A 13,995-nucleotide genomic window follows, 5' to 3' on the forward strand; every position below is an offset into this window, starting at 1 on the left:
AAATGATTTGCCATAATATGTCAATATTCCTCTAATACAAATGCGCAAAACTTAAAGTATCTCGCTACGAGGTCAAAACAACATACTCTTGTTCAAGTGGATAAAAAGTTTCTATAGGTTATGCAGGTTATGAATGATATGCATAACTTTATATACCTAAACCATGTTGCCCTGACTTGATTCTAATTGTCGTTCCAATACCGGCCTCCAGCTCTCCAAGTCCCTGACCTCAAGCCCCTCGATCTTGGCTTCGTCATCCCATACCCTCAATTGGCACATTTCCTTACACCACTCATCAGTACCAAACTCATCCCTCTCATCATCACTCATCGGCCCGCCCTGGTAACCAAGACTCTTCTTGCTCGCGTCAGAAAGCTTGCTCAAGTACCCTTCATCCACGGCACATAAATATCGCTTAGCAGAAACATGTGATTCCACCAATCGCGCAACCTTTTGAGAAAATCCGAGCGCAAGAACAAATTGTGCACCTAATGTCTCGTGCCCGACTCTACCGACGCTTGAGCCTGTTGCTTGTCCACCGAGGTTTCTGGCTTCTCCGCCGGTGAGTTTGTGGAGGTCTTTCGCAGGTGCGTATTGACCGATGTCGTGGAGTAATGCAGCAATTTGAGTTGCTTCGTCCACTGGTGGTGAAGCAGAGGCAGCTTGAGCAGCACATTGAAGAGAATGCTGGAGTTGAGAGATAGGCTCTCCGATGTAGGGTGTGCTTTCGGAGGCTTGAAGAACAGATATGACATACTCTGCCACGGAAGATGGCGTGGGAATTGTTGGAAGTTCCATGATTGTGTAGACTCTCAAGTAAGGATAAGTGATATGTTGAACTGAAGGGTTGGTATAGCGGGAAAATAAGTCCAAGTTATAAATTAAGCCTTGGGCTTATCGCATTCTCGTGAGAGCTACTACTTAAGCCAACTCACCATTCCTGACCTATGCATTCACCATGCCTGATCAACGCAATTGGAGCCAATGATGGCCCCTGCGTTTCAGATCTGCGAAATCTCAAGATTTTCGGCTCTCGGTTCTCGCCTGTCGCTTCGAGTGGGTAACAGGGGTCAAGAAACCTAGCCATTTACAGTTTAGTGGACTCTAGTGGTGATAAGCCCCTGTAGGCTTGAGTGCAGCAAGATGTTGAGCTCACTGCTACGATTATCAAGGGGGATATTACAGAATCAGCATCAACTATTGTTCAGGAAATTATAGCCCTACAGGTCAAAGCCATACAGGTATTGTGTTAAGGTACCGGACTTTGGCCTCAAGGACTGCGACTAGGTCTTCTTTTCATATTTTCAGCCTTTAACTTTAGGACTCTTTAGGACCCATGACATAAATGAGCATCGAACAGAGGACTTGGAGGAATATCTAGTGATTTAAAAACCAGGCTGAACTAAAACTGAGCTAGGATATAGTCGATTAAAATGTAACCTGCTTTCCGGCATCTACGCTAAGCATAGGAGATCCAAAGCCATACGTCAACGCCCCCGCTTCATAAGATTTGCCAGCCTTTCGCATATGCGTCGCTGGCCACTCCTGCTTCCTGTGCTCGTAATAGCCCTGGCGTAGATCCCCTTCACAAGCGCGGTTGTAGGTTGCATAGATAGCCTTGCGGTCAGAGCTACTCTTGTTGGCACCGCTGCGATGAGCTAGGTAGGAAGTGAAGATGAGTAATTCGCCTTAGAATTGTTAGTTCACGGTACTGTATATATAGAACCTGGGTGACGTACCAGCTTCGAGTTCAACAGGAGTCCAGGTCTGAGAGTCAACCCAAGTCGACTCAATGCAGTTGGTGGCTTTGTTAATGGGAACATCCATTTCGTGGCTTCCATCAACAACTTCCAGACCTCCATTGCGAATATTTGAAGGATCGACACTGAGAAGAATTGTCAAGTGCTTGACATCCTTGATGTGCGTATAGGCAACAGCATCAATATGAGGAGCGAATCCGCCTGCCAACGGTCAGTTCTAGACAAGAATGAGTATGTCTCTACGGGCTCTCTATTTACCACTACCAGCGAGTTTGTAATTAATCTTCTCCTTGAACAAAAGCATAGGCTCTTCTGCGAGATCGTTCAGAAGACCAAGCAACTTTGGGCTTCGGAGCAGATTGCTGAATCCATTGTGGCAATCGGCAAAGTTCTCTGTTCGGCAGAGAACAGTTTGGCCTTTGTCATTAACCTCCTATTTGACAATTAGTTCTTCGTCTCAAAAATACTCGACTTCGGCCGTCTCATACCTCGTACGGCATGAATTCAGAATCCTCAGTTGGTTTCCAGTTTCGGACTTCCTCAGCCCATGATTGCAAGTCTTTGACTTGGTTAGGTTCCAGTAGGTCTCGGACAATCAAGAAGCCGTTCTTCTTGAAGAAGGTAATCTGATCATCACTGATCACCATCTTGAAAAGTTGTGCGTGATGGATATAAGCGAAAAGTCCGAATGGGAATAACAAAGCCGTGAGTTCTTAGGTATATGCGGTGGGTTGATCAACTTGACCAGGTTATGTTAACATTTATATTTCTCATGATGTTTCAAAGTCTTTAGGTCTTCAAGTCGCAATAAATAATATGTCTCGTGAGGTCTATGCGCATCCTCATTTGACATCAATGATCTGTTGGTCGCTACTCGGTTCGAGATAAGATATCGAGGCCTGTCGGCTATTGGACACTAGCTGCATTAGTCTCCCACTGCGGGCATTCTGCTCTAAGCAATGAGACGGGAAACTCCAGCATGGGCCCAGAGAAGCACACAGAAATGCAACTGTAGCATGCCGAGTAACCGAGACTAATGCTGTTTTATACCCGCATTCGAGTTGATACAGTAGCATGGCCCACTTCAGATCAGACCTACGGGTACCAGCTAGGCCTAGTGTGAGCAGACGGGAATTAGGAAGGTTTCGGTGTCTTAAACATGGAGACGAGAGCAAGGGTAGACGTCAAATTCTCGTCGGGGCATCGGCAACCATTTCTTAATATAAAGACAATCGAGCCCAACCAAACCCAACAACGCTGCCCACGTGCACTCATTGAGCATCTGGCTATTGAATAAGATAACAACTTTCGTATGAACCTCCAATAATGTTCTACAATCAGCGCACGCGAGCGTCCGTCTTTGAACAGAATTGTATTTCAAACTATACGAGAAGGAGGGTGTTGCAAAGCGAGGATATCCTTAGTCTAACTCTTGTATATATAAGTTGAGAGCTCCTCAAGCATATTGCCGGATATTATCTCCCAAGAAAGATCATTCCAATACTATCAGTTCCAAGACCAGCATCATGGATAGCAAGGTCTCTCCAGACGCGGGTGCTTCAAAGAGCCAACAAGATGATGAATCCTTCAAAAACAACACTGTCGTCAACGCCACAGACGTTGAGATTCCTACCCAGTCTCGCCTATCAGCCATTACAGCAATCCTGACGAGTGGCCTCGCTCTATTTTCAGATGGCTACAACGCGCAGATCATTGGATACATGAACCCGGTATTTGCCAAGCTATACCCCGACAGCTTCTCCAGCTCGATCAAGACTCGACTCTCCAATGCATTTCTTATCGGCGAAGTCCTCGGCATGCTCTTCTTTGGCTATGCTATTGATAGGCTTGGTAGACGGACTGGTATAGTGTTTGCTACCTTGTTCTTGGTTCTGGGTATCATCCTGGCTACTGCGGCGCATGGCAAGACTGAGCTGGGCATGTTCTGGATGATGATCGTTGGACGAGGTGTTGCGGGGTTTGGTGCTGGTGGTAAGTGCCAAAAAGGGACTCGATTTGAGAAAAAGATTTGACTGATGAAACCTGTAGGCGAATATCCTACTTGCGGTACAGGAAGTACTGAAGCTTCAGACGAGACCTCATTCGTGAGACGTCGACGTGGACTTCTGGTCGCCGCTGCAACAGACTTCTCCATTGATCTCGGATTTGTCATGGCAGGTGTCGTGGCATTAATCGTGCTTGCAGCCTATCATCAACATGTTGGTGACGGCGTGTGGCGAATCAAATTTGGCATCGGCTTTATCCTACCAGTAGCTCTTCTGTTCCTTCGACTTCGCCAGTTTGACTCGACACAATACAAGAAGCATGCGATCAAGCAGGACATACCGTACCTGCTTGTCATCAAGAGATATTGGAAGCCGATGCTTGGAACATCACTGGCCTGGTTTTTCTATGACTTTGTGGTGAGTATCACGGTTGAATCGTTGAACTGTGTCTAGATTGCTGATACTGTTTCCAGACATATCCTTTCGGAATCTTCAGCTCGACGATCATCGCTACTTTGAATCCTGAGGACACACTTCAGCAGAACATCGGTTTCGGTACAGTTGTGAATTGCTTTTACCTCCCCGGTTGCGTCGTTGGAGGACTTCTTATGGACCGCATTGGACGCAGACAAACCATGACTCTGGGTTTCCTCGGATGGACGATCCTAGGTTTCATCATCGGTGGCGCGCTTTCCCCAATCCAGTCTGTCTTTCCCTTGTTCATTGTGCTGTATGGCATCTTCAACGCACTAGGAGAGATGGGCCCTGGCGTAAGTCCCAAACATTCAGAGTAACTGTTGTGAAACGGACTAACTTCGAATCAGGTCGCCACGTTTCTCTGTGCTGCAGAGTCTTTCCCAACACCTCTGCGAGGTCACTTCTTAGGCTTTGCAGCAGCAATGGGCAAGGCTGGTGCGGCGATTGGGACACAAGCTTTTACGCCAATCCAAGATTCCTTTTCCGACAAACAGCGAGGCATTCAGGCCGTATTTCTCATCGGAGCTGGCTTTGCCGCAGTGGGTGGACTTGTTTCATGGTTTCTCATTCCAGACAAGGACAAGGAGCTCGAGAGCGAAGACGCTCAATTCCGACTGTACCTGGAGCAGAATGGGTACAAGGGATCATTTGGTGAAGTGTCGAAGGACTAGAGCGGTATCTGGTTAGGAAGCTGAAGACAAGATACCAACAGTTCGCTGATGCGTACGCGAAAATGCATGTCTTGATATAATTAGCTTCCGCCCTGTTGAGCGATTACAAAGCGAGGTGGAATACGAATAAAGATGAAAACACTACCGAATACAAGCTTACTTTTTGAATTGATTTCTTATTTTAAATGTGAAGCCAGCCATGAAGCTGGAAATCTCATTGGTCCACATAAGGGAGATATCAGCGCTATCGAGGCGCTATTGGGTGCCCCGACCGTTAATCGCGCTAGGTCGCCAATAGTTGTCTGTATGCCCCTGACCAAGTCTCTAGTCTACTGAAATAAAACTGGTGAATGTCCTGTATTTTCTCGTCTTCTTGGTTCACTCATTCTTACAAAGCCACCACAGTCGTTTCTTGTTTTTTCTGTCGTTTTCGGAAGCCTGCCAAAATGGTATCCAACAAGCTAATTGCGGCTGCTTTTGCAAACCTGGTGTTGCTAGCTTCTGTCAATGCTGGCCCTTGCAAACCGCAGAGCATCGTAACATCTGCCACTGAGACTGCTTCTGTCACTTTTGTATCCGACACTACTACTGCGCTTTCCACTACCATCGAGACCAGTACTGCGATTACTGCAACCGAGACGATACCAGAGACAGAAACAACAACCACCTTGACGGAGGATGGAACAACTATGAGCGCGTCCGTGAGCGAGGCGTCAACTTCTATTGCCAACAGCGAGAGTACGACAGGCGCCAGTAGCAGCGACACCACAGTAGTCACCAGCAGTGATGCTACTACAGCACCAACCACCACCGACGGCACGAGGACCATGGCCGAGAGCGCTACAGCCACCACAACCGCCGAAGCAGAGCCAACAGAACTCCTCATCAACGGTAACTTCGATCTCGGAACAGTCAACCCCTGGCTATCAGATAACGGACCCATTCAACTTGGCTCTTCGTCTCCCTACCAAGGTCCAGCCTATGCCCTACTCCAATTCGATGTCTCGGAAGAGGGCGAGTCAGTCAATAATGGAGTCTACCAAAAGATCGACAAGTCTCTTCTCAAAGCAGGACTCTATCGTCTTTCTGCCCGGCTCCGCGTTGACTATGCGACCCATAGCCAGTTCAACGATGGGTGCAATGCCATGGCTGTCGCCTGTTACTATGGAGACCCCATCAACATCAATCCCGTCCAAGGCGGCGCAGTGACAGTCTTCGCCGATACTGCTGATGGGCAATGGGCTCCTCTGAGTGTTGGTTGCTCACTTAGGCAGGATAAGCTGGATCAGTATGGCTATCTTAGTGTCTATATTGGATTCAGCTGTGCTAATGCTGAGGCTAATGTCGATGCGGTGACATTTGAGGAGATTATTCTATAGTGATACTCATTGATCGTTTTATAGGTTATAGTATCCCAAGCTAAGGCATTGAGGAGGCCCAATTGACTATTTTATCAATCCGTAGCGCTTCCACGGCTCCTTACTCACCCCCCAGGGGAAAGCTCTACCAGTGTTCTCATCTATTGGGGAATCCAGTTCTTCTGAATCAGTCTTTGGCCTTGCCATGAGTATTGCCATCATTCTATACTCGTCGATCTTCGATGCCCACGTTCGCATTTCAGACTCGACTGCAAACACAAGTGAGAATTCTGACTTATCGCTGTTTTCAGCCCCCCATTCAACCTCACATACATGCGTTGCTATTTATATGAGTGACAGTGATAAACCTCAAGAGGAGGGGAGCATACCATGTTTGGATATTGGAGTGACCGAGATTATATGTCTCAGGTGGAATCGTCCCTTCAGTATAAATTTTGTCTGCTTCTGTTCGGATGAGGATTTCGACCTGTAAAACGATGACTCTCCTGAGCTTTGACCACGAGCCTCTTTGCAAAGGAGAAGCATGTTCTGGAAAAGATACCCGTGATACTATTGCAGGGACGTTAGATGTGATGGAGAGTGTCATGCAGAGGCAGCTCACCAGGTGGGTTTTGGAACTCTTTGTCACATAAAGTGTTTTGCAGAGAATCATCTCTCCGAGATCTCCTGGACGAATGCCTTTCCAGTCCTCTATTCGTTGTTGAAGCTCTTGAACAGCCGTTACGGTATCCCTAGATATATCCTTATCCTGTAGCTGAGAAACAATCTTCGCAATAGAAGACTGAGACCTGCTGCGATCCTTCTTCTGCTCCTCTGTGGCCATTGGCTGGCCTTTCAAGTACTGAATGATGTTAGTATCCAAGTATTAGGGTACGTGCTTTGATGAGAATATACCTCTGAGAAATCAAATAGCATAGAAATTCTTTTGGCTCTTGTGGGCAAGAGATACAAACATCTTGCCAGTGATTCTCTGGTCTTATCTTCATCTTTGAAACGTCCTTCTTTAAGCCAAAGTTGTATGCTGGCTCTATGACGGCTATAGTAGACACAATATGAAGCTTCGTATCTCATGAGTATGAGAATAAAGTCAAATGCTGGAGCCCATATCTGATGTGTTAATGGAAGTAAAAGGTTCCGTTCTATAATAAGACCGAATGTGACATATGTAGCTGCGAGGTCTCTTGACCAATGAAATATGTTGCCCGAAAGCATCTCAAGTTGGTCCTTCATCTCAAGGAGTTCATCGAGATCCCGAACAAACTGGCGCTGCTCTGTGAGTAGCTTTTGAAGCTCTGGGGGCTGGGCGTCGACTTGTGCTTTGACTGAAGACAAATGGTTCATATGAGGACCAGAGATTATCAAGTTCTTGGTGATATTTGAAAGGAGTGAAATGACCTGCAGTACAGTTAGCAACTTTTCGGGCTTCAGTATTGCCATATGACCTTGCCTTGAAAATGCTATACGAGCTACCCCCCATCAGATCCTGGACTGTAATCAGATTCCTCGTTTGGATATCGAGCTTATCGTGACAGAACTGAGCAAACCATAAAACCAGTTCTTTCCTGGCATTATCGGTAAGGTCCTCTGGTAGACCGACATCTAAATTTTGAGTCGGGTCCAAAGCCTGAGCAAGAATAGCCAGTGGTGTAGCTTGTTCAAGCACTGACCAGAGATGAGAGAAGTCATCAGCAGAGTGAAGTATTTCATCAAAGTACCTCGACATCCCCGGTATCGTGAGAAGCTTGAGCTTCAGCTCAAGGCATTCTATCAACAAAGGCTGGCCCGTGACTGTCGCATGCGTTTCAGCATTGGGAGCAGGTTCTTCTCCGAAATCATAGTGCTCCGCATTGGTGATATCGTCCTGATACACCGGCAATGCGATAACAGACATGATAGATACATCACCTAGACTCAATACCGAGAAGACAGACCAACTATGTGATCTTGCAATCGAGCTCCGGAATGAATAGTCCATGGTTTCTCTCACTGCGCGGCGATATACGCGTGACGACTCAAGATCGTCTTCAAAGTCAAACTTGGATATAGCAAGGCTGTTCTCGGTGGTGATCGATGTAACTGGTGATTCTGCAGTCAATTGCTGAGTTGCGTTTCCAGATGGAGACGCGCTCAATGAGAGGATGCTCATGCGCCTGGAAATAATCGTCTGAGCATCCAAAGCGTCCTCTAGATTCATCAGCCTGCGAGACAGAGCGTTATTATTGTCTAGAAGGGCCTTGACGTTATTGGAGAGCTGCTCCTGGTGTTCTTTTGCTGTTTGGCAAGAGTCACTGAAAATGAATTAGACGTTGTCCCAGTCATTGCCCGATAAACGCACCTTTGCAGAATCATCAAGACAAGTGTCATTGAGCTTTTGAAGCTCTGCAGTCTGTTCAAGAGTGTGACAAAGGTACTCTCCTTCCATACCCACTGTAAACGCCCTCTGAGCGGTACTTTCTCCACGCCATCTTTACTCCACAAGGACTGAAGTTCCTTATGCAGCTCCGAGTAAAGCAGAACCCCGTCTGTGAGTATCGCCACGACCTGATTCACCTCGATCAGGGCAGCGTGCTGAACGTTAACAGACCTGAGGTTTTTTGTCAGGCTCTGAAGCCCCATCAGTATGACCTGGGTGCTCTGGACTTCAGAGTAGACGTGCGCCGCGACCTGCGGGGTCTCTTTCGCTGCTGACACATATGGGCTGAGGAACTTAACGGCCTCTACTGTGATTGAGATGAGTCCTGCGATCGAAGCGGCGACACTCAACGGATCAGACATTTTGGGGATGCGAGGTTGAGGTTAGGGTTAAGTGGGTGGCGAGAGGGAGCCTGAAACAACATTATTGATTATTGAGGCTGTGTTGAAAATGAAATGCCAAGCCCTGTTCAGCCCTGCAGGGTTATGTAATCAACGGCTGAGGTTTAAAGGATCAACAAAGCAGACATCGCTTGTGACTTCAGTGTATAGAAATTCGCCTTCAGAGAAAGTTTAATGAAGCTACACAATTTTTATTTGTAAGTTGGTATTGATCATAAGTGGCTGTCTATGTTGCTCGATGTGATCCGCTGCTTGGCCCGGGATAAAGCAAGGATCTGCAGGGATTATACCCTGTTACGGGGTATTTATCTACTACCCAGCATTATCGGGCTGAGATTGTGCCAACATTACGGAGTACCTATTGTTGCGATCATATATATGAAATCAATAATAAGTCACGAAGCTTTTTAATTGAAGGCATAAAATAGACCTGGTATACACATGGGCTTGACCTCTAAGTTCACCACTTATATACATATTTCACTGCGGTCCAGGACTTAAAATTTACCGTACGATCAGTACCCAGCAGAGTCCAACTAAGATTTCCAAGTATTAGGTTAGACTAGAACTCTCTCTTTGTGCTACATCCAGTGAGTCGTTCAAAGCCGTCACACATCGCCGAGTGTGTGTCTTGGATGGTCCTAGAGATTGTAAGTCAGCAAGGAAAACAGTTAGAACCAGGTATACATACTTATGTCCTGCAGGGCCTCGGGCCACGCTTGCATCAATATAGTATTTTCCATCACTTCACCAGAAGCATTGGAGATTTGTGAGATACAAGACATTAGACCCTGCCTCGCAGTAAAGTTGGAGGTGCTTATCATTGCGAGGGGCAGTGATAAGCCACATTCGATATCGATCCAAACCGGACTCGACCCAGACTTTGGTATAATGAACTGTCAATGAACAGTCTGCCCGCTTGTCTACTTCAGAGCCTGCTACATAGTTAATATACAAATATCCTCAACGTTGGGCGGACCACTTGCCAGTGGACATATCAGGAGTCGGGTTTGATTGATACTTAAAGCTTATGACGCCTCAGCGAGGCATATCTCAGGAGTCGGGTTAGCAAAAGCTCCGGCAAGGGAAGAGATGGCTAGAGAAGCTTGGGTGAGGAGAGTAAATTTCATCTTGATTGAGACAGGGTGTTGATGTTGAACTGTTTGGAATATAGTAGAGAAAGATACAGGATATCAAGTAGAATCATGCCTTGACTTTATACTTTATAGTCTGTTCAGTACGCTCAAGTTCTTGAAACTGATCCAAACTCATTCAGGACTTGTAACATTACTTCCAGGTTACTGTCCTAACCGATTGTTTGATCCTGGCCTAGCTCTTTTCTCATGAACCCTCGAATAAACCTTTTAAATCAATGTCTACCCTAAGTGAGCTGTAGGCGTATCCCGCTCTCGCCATGAAACGAGGAGCTCATTAACCGTGGCGAAATCATTCCTTTGAAGTATCATGGCTTTCGACATGCCGAACATTAACTAACAACTCTTGGACAGCAGTATCCTTGGCTTTGAAGATGATGTTTATTCCAACGCCAGCCAACACGTAGGGATTGCTTGAATGTGTGGGCAGGAGAAGTGCGCCCTCAAGGACGAAGCTTGCATCCTCGAAACCTCCAGCCAAGTCAAATCTTGGTTTCCCTTCGACTACAAGGACGGAGACCACTGGATCGTCTGAAGACACTGAGACTTGACTGCCATCTGCAGGCTCCGGTGCGTTGTACATGCGTGAGAGTGCAAGATATCGACGAAAAGTCCATTGTTGGGATTGGTCAAGCGAACGCACGCCTGGTAGAATTGGTGATGTCAAGGATCCAGGGATAAACAGTAACGTGGGCTGCGAAGTATCGACGCTAACATCAGTCTTGGAGCCGTTAGCCTCATCAACTGCTGGAAGTGTGATCGTCTCGTTGGACCCAAGCCAGGTTCCAGTTACGGGAATGACGACTCTGATATATTCAACCCCTTCATTCATGTTGGGATCTTGTCCATTGCGACGGTAGTCGTCGTATAGGGTAAAGACGATATCATTCTTTGCAGAACCCTGCGATCCAGTCCCATTGAGAGTCGAAAGTCGTTTTCGTTCCCGGGGTGTGAAAATATCGCTGATGTTGGTAAATCGAGGGCAACCGTAATGATACGCTTGATTGCTAGTGAGGAGGACTAGAGTGATGTCGGGATTGGTGATCTTGGAAATGGTTTGAGTTGAAAATGTTGCCGAAGACGCTTTCAGAGTTGATGAAGCTTGTGCCTTTGAATAAGACCTTTTTGACCTTACTGATCCCTTTGTAGACTTGGAGGGTGAAGATGGGGCAGCGAAAGTTGGTAATGCTACTGGAAGATATGACGGAGGCGTCACGGGAAGTGGTCCGGTCAATTTGCCCACCTCTAGCATTAAACTGGGAGTCGGTCGTCCCAAAAAGAGAGCCAAGGTTGTTGAGTCAATACTGCTAGATGATCCGTTCAACTTGGAATAGATCTGCTGCGCGTAGCTCAAGGGATCCAACATCCTTGTCGTCCAATCGTAGGGAAGGTTATGGTCCGTATTTGTCCATTGGCATGTCCCATCCTTTCCGTAAGTGGATGGAGCTGATGACGTGGGCGGAAGCTTAAAGTCGCCAGACAATATCGACGATGTGAATGTTTCGCCTAGCTGATACGTCTGTCGATGAATCGGGAGGGATATACATAGATACGCAAAATCGGAGTCGCCTGGTCGGAAGTCGGAGAGGCATAGCAAAATATCTGGGGCTAACCTCCTTAGTAAAAAGGGCTTGCTTGAACTTGGGTCGTAGTATGCCGTGCTGGACCCTACGACCTTCAAGTCTGGAAAAGAGGACACCAGACTACTTCGAAGGAGTACTCCCCATCGTGGTGGCTGTTGAATAGCCTGTTCATCGGGAAGTGGTTGTTTAAGCCAATTGTTGATTGCATGCTTGATGTATTTCCGGATCGCATCGTCATCGCCATCACGAGAATGATGGTTTGCTAGACTAAGTGCTCCGTCGATCATAAGAGCGACCCAAGTTGAGTCAATGCTGAAGGTCCGAATGCTCTCTTGGGGAAACTGATCTGGCGTCATGACCAGATATGACGGAGGGATGCCTCCAAGGAGGAGCTTCCCCAGTATCCATGACTGAACGGCTGAGGCGTCTGCGTCAAGCGTAGTAGCTGCGAAGAAAGCATCTACAACGGTCCCGAGCTGCTTGAGATACGTAGCTTGATCAAAATGAGCAAAGTCCACGATTTGCTGCCGCTGTTGCACCTGTGAACTCTCCTGCTGGTTGGTCCAGCGCACAGGACCAGTGACGGTACTGTAGGCGGTGTCAGAGTGCGCTTTGGCAATGCTGGCCAGGGTAGTAGCTAGGTTCGCCAATATCCCTTTGCTTGTCCAGCTCTCGGCGCCGTTTGCATCACGCGAAGCTGCCTTTGCTGCGCGGACTGCTTCAGCTCGGATCTTGCCTCGAAGTCGCATCAAGCTGGCCAAGAATGACTTGTCGCCAAGAGCCATTGCTCGACCTAGTGTCCAAGCGGATTGCATAGTGATATCAGGCAAGCCAGTCGCAGAATCAAATCTCAACAGGTCCTTGCCGTTGTCCGAACTGCAACTCCCGAAGGATGGATCAGGAGTTTCAGGGGCGGGTGTTAATGGCCCACGAAGAATGCAAGTCGCCTTATTGCCACTAGCATCTTGATAATGTTTTATAGTGTACCCGGCTTCAAGTCGGTTGTTCAGCCAGGAAGAAGAGGTAGTTGAGGTACCAATCGAAGATAAGGTTGTTTTTGGGACGCAAAGAGGCTGGACAGTATTACCAAGGGCGGCGAGAATATCCTTCGGAGTAGTAGGACCCGCTGGGGGCGTGCACATCCAGTCCCAGCTATGTAGTGACACCAGGGCCACAGAGGAAGCACTGCTAGAGACTTCAAGCCGAGGTATTCCCTCCAAAGAGATGAGATGCGAGATCATCCGAGCAGGTTTGATGAGTTCAGTTGGTCCACTGCGAGGACTAATGACGATACTGATTATATCACTGCTGCTATGAGAATGACGCACATGTGCCATGAACTGATACGGCACGATATCGTTATATGCCTTTCCACCAGTGACTGGTTGGAAAAGTTCTCTGAACAAGGTAGGCGGTATGCATAGGGCGTCCACTGGATCGGTGTCCGTGTAATCATCATCGAAGTTGGAAGACCAAAGAGGCGATGCGATGCTGTTTTTGAGTAGTTTGAGTTGGCCTGCCGTGGTCGCAACAGCTCCATATCTCGATGGTACTGTGCCTGAAGGGAAACCCAGGGCAGTAGCAGCACCTTCACTTAGGATGAGCTCATCTTCCGTGAAAGACAGAACGGCAAGCCACGGGACGTTGCTGCTGCCGTCTGCCGCATAGTCACCAGGAAATACTACCTGCCGCTCCCACGCCAGTGTAGAGTGTTTAAGGGTCACATGCGGTAATATGGCGCCTGTTTCAATACTCCCAGCAACTGGATATACGCTATGAATGTCTGATGAATGCAGAAGTTTGAACTTTGGTCCCGGCACGACAAGGCTTTGCGTAAGTTTAGAGAGTTCTCTCAGGTCGTTGGAATCCGAAGTGGGCTGAATGGTTTGTGTTGCAGTGAATGTGTAGTCACCAGCCTGTAAGTTGGGCAGGTGTGAAGACCAGAGCTGAACCTGGTTGGGTTGAAGCGATTCAGGTTCCATAGTCAGAGTTTGATGGCCTTTCCCGATTGACGATTCAATATGAGATACAGTATTCAGGATGTTAAAACTTGTGCAGAATGAGTAAATGGTGCCTATGCTGGCTGACCATAAAGTCAACGTTGATCGCATGCTGGGCCAAGGGTCGAGACTAATCCATAAATGCTGCCCA

General features: G+C 47.4%; 6 protein-coding genes across 6 annotated transcripts; 2 read left to right on the top strand and 4 right to left on the bottom strand.

The window, feature by feature from the left end:
* Positions 1–156: 156 nt before the first annotated feature.
* Positions 157–798, bottom strand: FTJAE_11357 (metal dependent phosphohydrolase; the record flags this gene model as incomplete). Its single annotated transcript, XM_037344291.1, has 1 exon — positions 157–798. One exon carries the CDS (start codon positions 796–798, stop codon positions 157–159), a length of 642 nt encoding a protein of 213 aa, XP_037201607.1.
* Positions 799–1,428: 630 nt separating this feature from the next.
* FTJAE_11358 (epoxidase subunit A) lies at positions 1,429–2,407 on the bottom strand (the record flags this gene model as incomplete). Its single annotated transcript, XM_037344292.1, has 4 exons — positions 1,429–1,688; positions 1,740–1,961; positions 2,019–2,193; positions 2,249–2,407. 4 exons carry the CDS (start codon positions 2,405–2,407, stop codon positions 1,429–1,431), a joined length of 816 nt encoding a protein of 271 aa, XP_037201608.1.
* Positions 2,408–3,286: 879 nt separating this feature from the next.
* On the top strand, positions 3,287–4,914 carry FTJAE_11359 (metabolite transport GIT1; the record flags this gene model as incomplete). Its single annotated transcript, XM_037344293.1, has 4 exons — positions 3,287–3,752; positions 3,810–4,183; positions 4,240–4,536; positions 4,591–4,914. The coding sequence occupies 4 exons, from the start codon at positions 3,287–3,289 to the stop codon at positions 4,912–4,914; spliced, it is 1,461 nt and encodes a 486-aa protein (XP_037201609.1).
* Positions 4,915–5,360: 446 nt separating this feature from the next.
* FTJAE_11360 (uncharacterized protein) lies at positions 5,361–6,293 on the top strand (the record flags this gene model as incomplete). Its single annotated transcript, XM_037344295.1, has 1 exon — positions 5,361–6,293. The coding sequence occupies one exon, from the start codon at positions 5,361–5,363 to the stop codon at positions 6,291–6,293; it is 933 nt and encodes a 310-aa protein (XP_037201610.1).
* Positions 6,294–6,359: 66 nt separating this feature from the next.
* On the bottom strand, positions 6,360–9,068 carry FTJAE_11361 (Rho guanine nucleotide exchange factor scd1; the record flags this gene model as incomplete). The annotated part of the gene is made up of 6 exons (XM_037344296.1): positions 6,360–6,541; positions 6,606–6,613; positions 6,662–7,134; positions 7,188–7,615; positions 7,689–8,581; positions 8,629–9,068. The coding sequence occupies 6 exons, from the start codon at positions 9,066–9,068 to the stop codon at positions 6,360–6,362; spliced, it is 2,424 nt and encodes an 807-aa protein (XP_037201611.1).
* A 1,485-nt stretch (positions 9,069–10,553) lies between these two features.
* On the bottom strand, positions 10,554–13,826 carry FTJAE_11362 (uncharacterized protein; the record flags this gene model as incomplete). The annotated part of the gene is made up of 1 exon (XM_037344297.1): positions 10,554–13,826. One exon carries the CDS (start codon positions 13,824–13,826, stop codon positions 10,554–10,556), a length of 3,273 nt encoding a protein of 1,090 aa, XP_037201612.1.
* Positions 13,827–13,995: the final 169 nt, after the last annotated feature.

Source organism: Fusarium tjaetaba (assembly GCF_013396195.1).
Source record: "Fusarium tjaetaba strain NRRL 66243 chromosome Unknown NRRL66243_c0000280, whole genome shotgun sequence".
Classification (NCBI taxonomy): Eukaryota; Fungi; Ascomycota; class Sordariomycetes; order Hypocreales; family Nectriaceae; genus Fusarium; species Fusarium tjaetaba.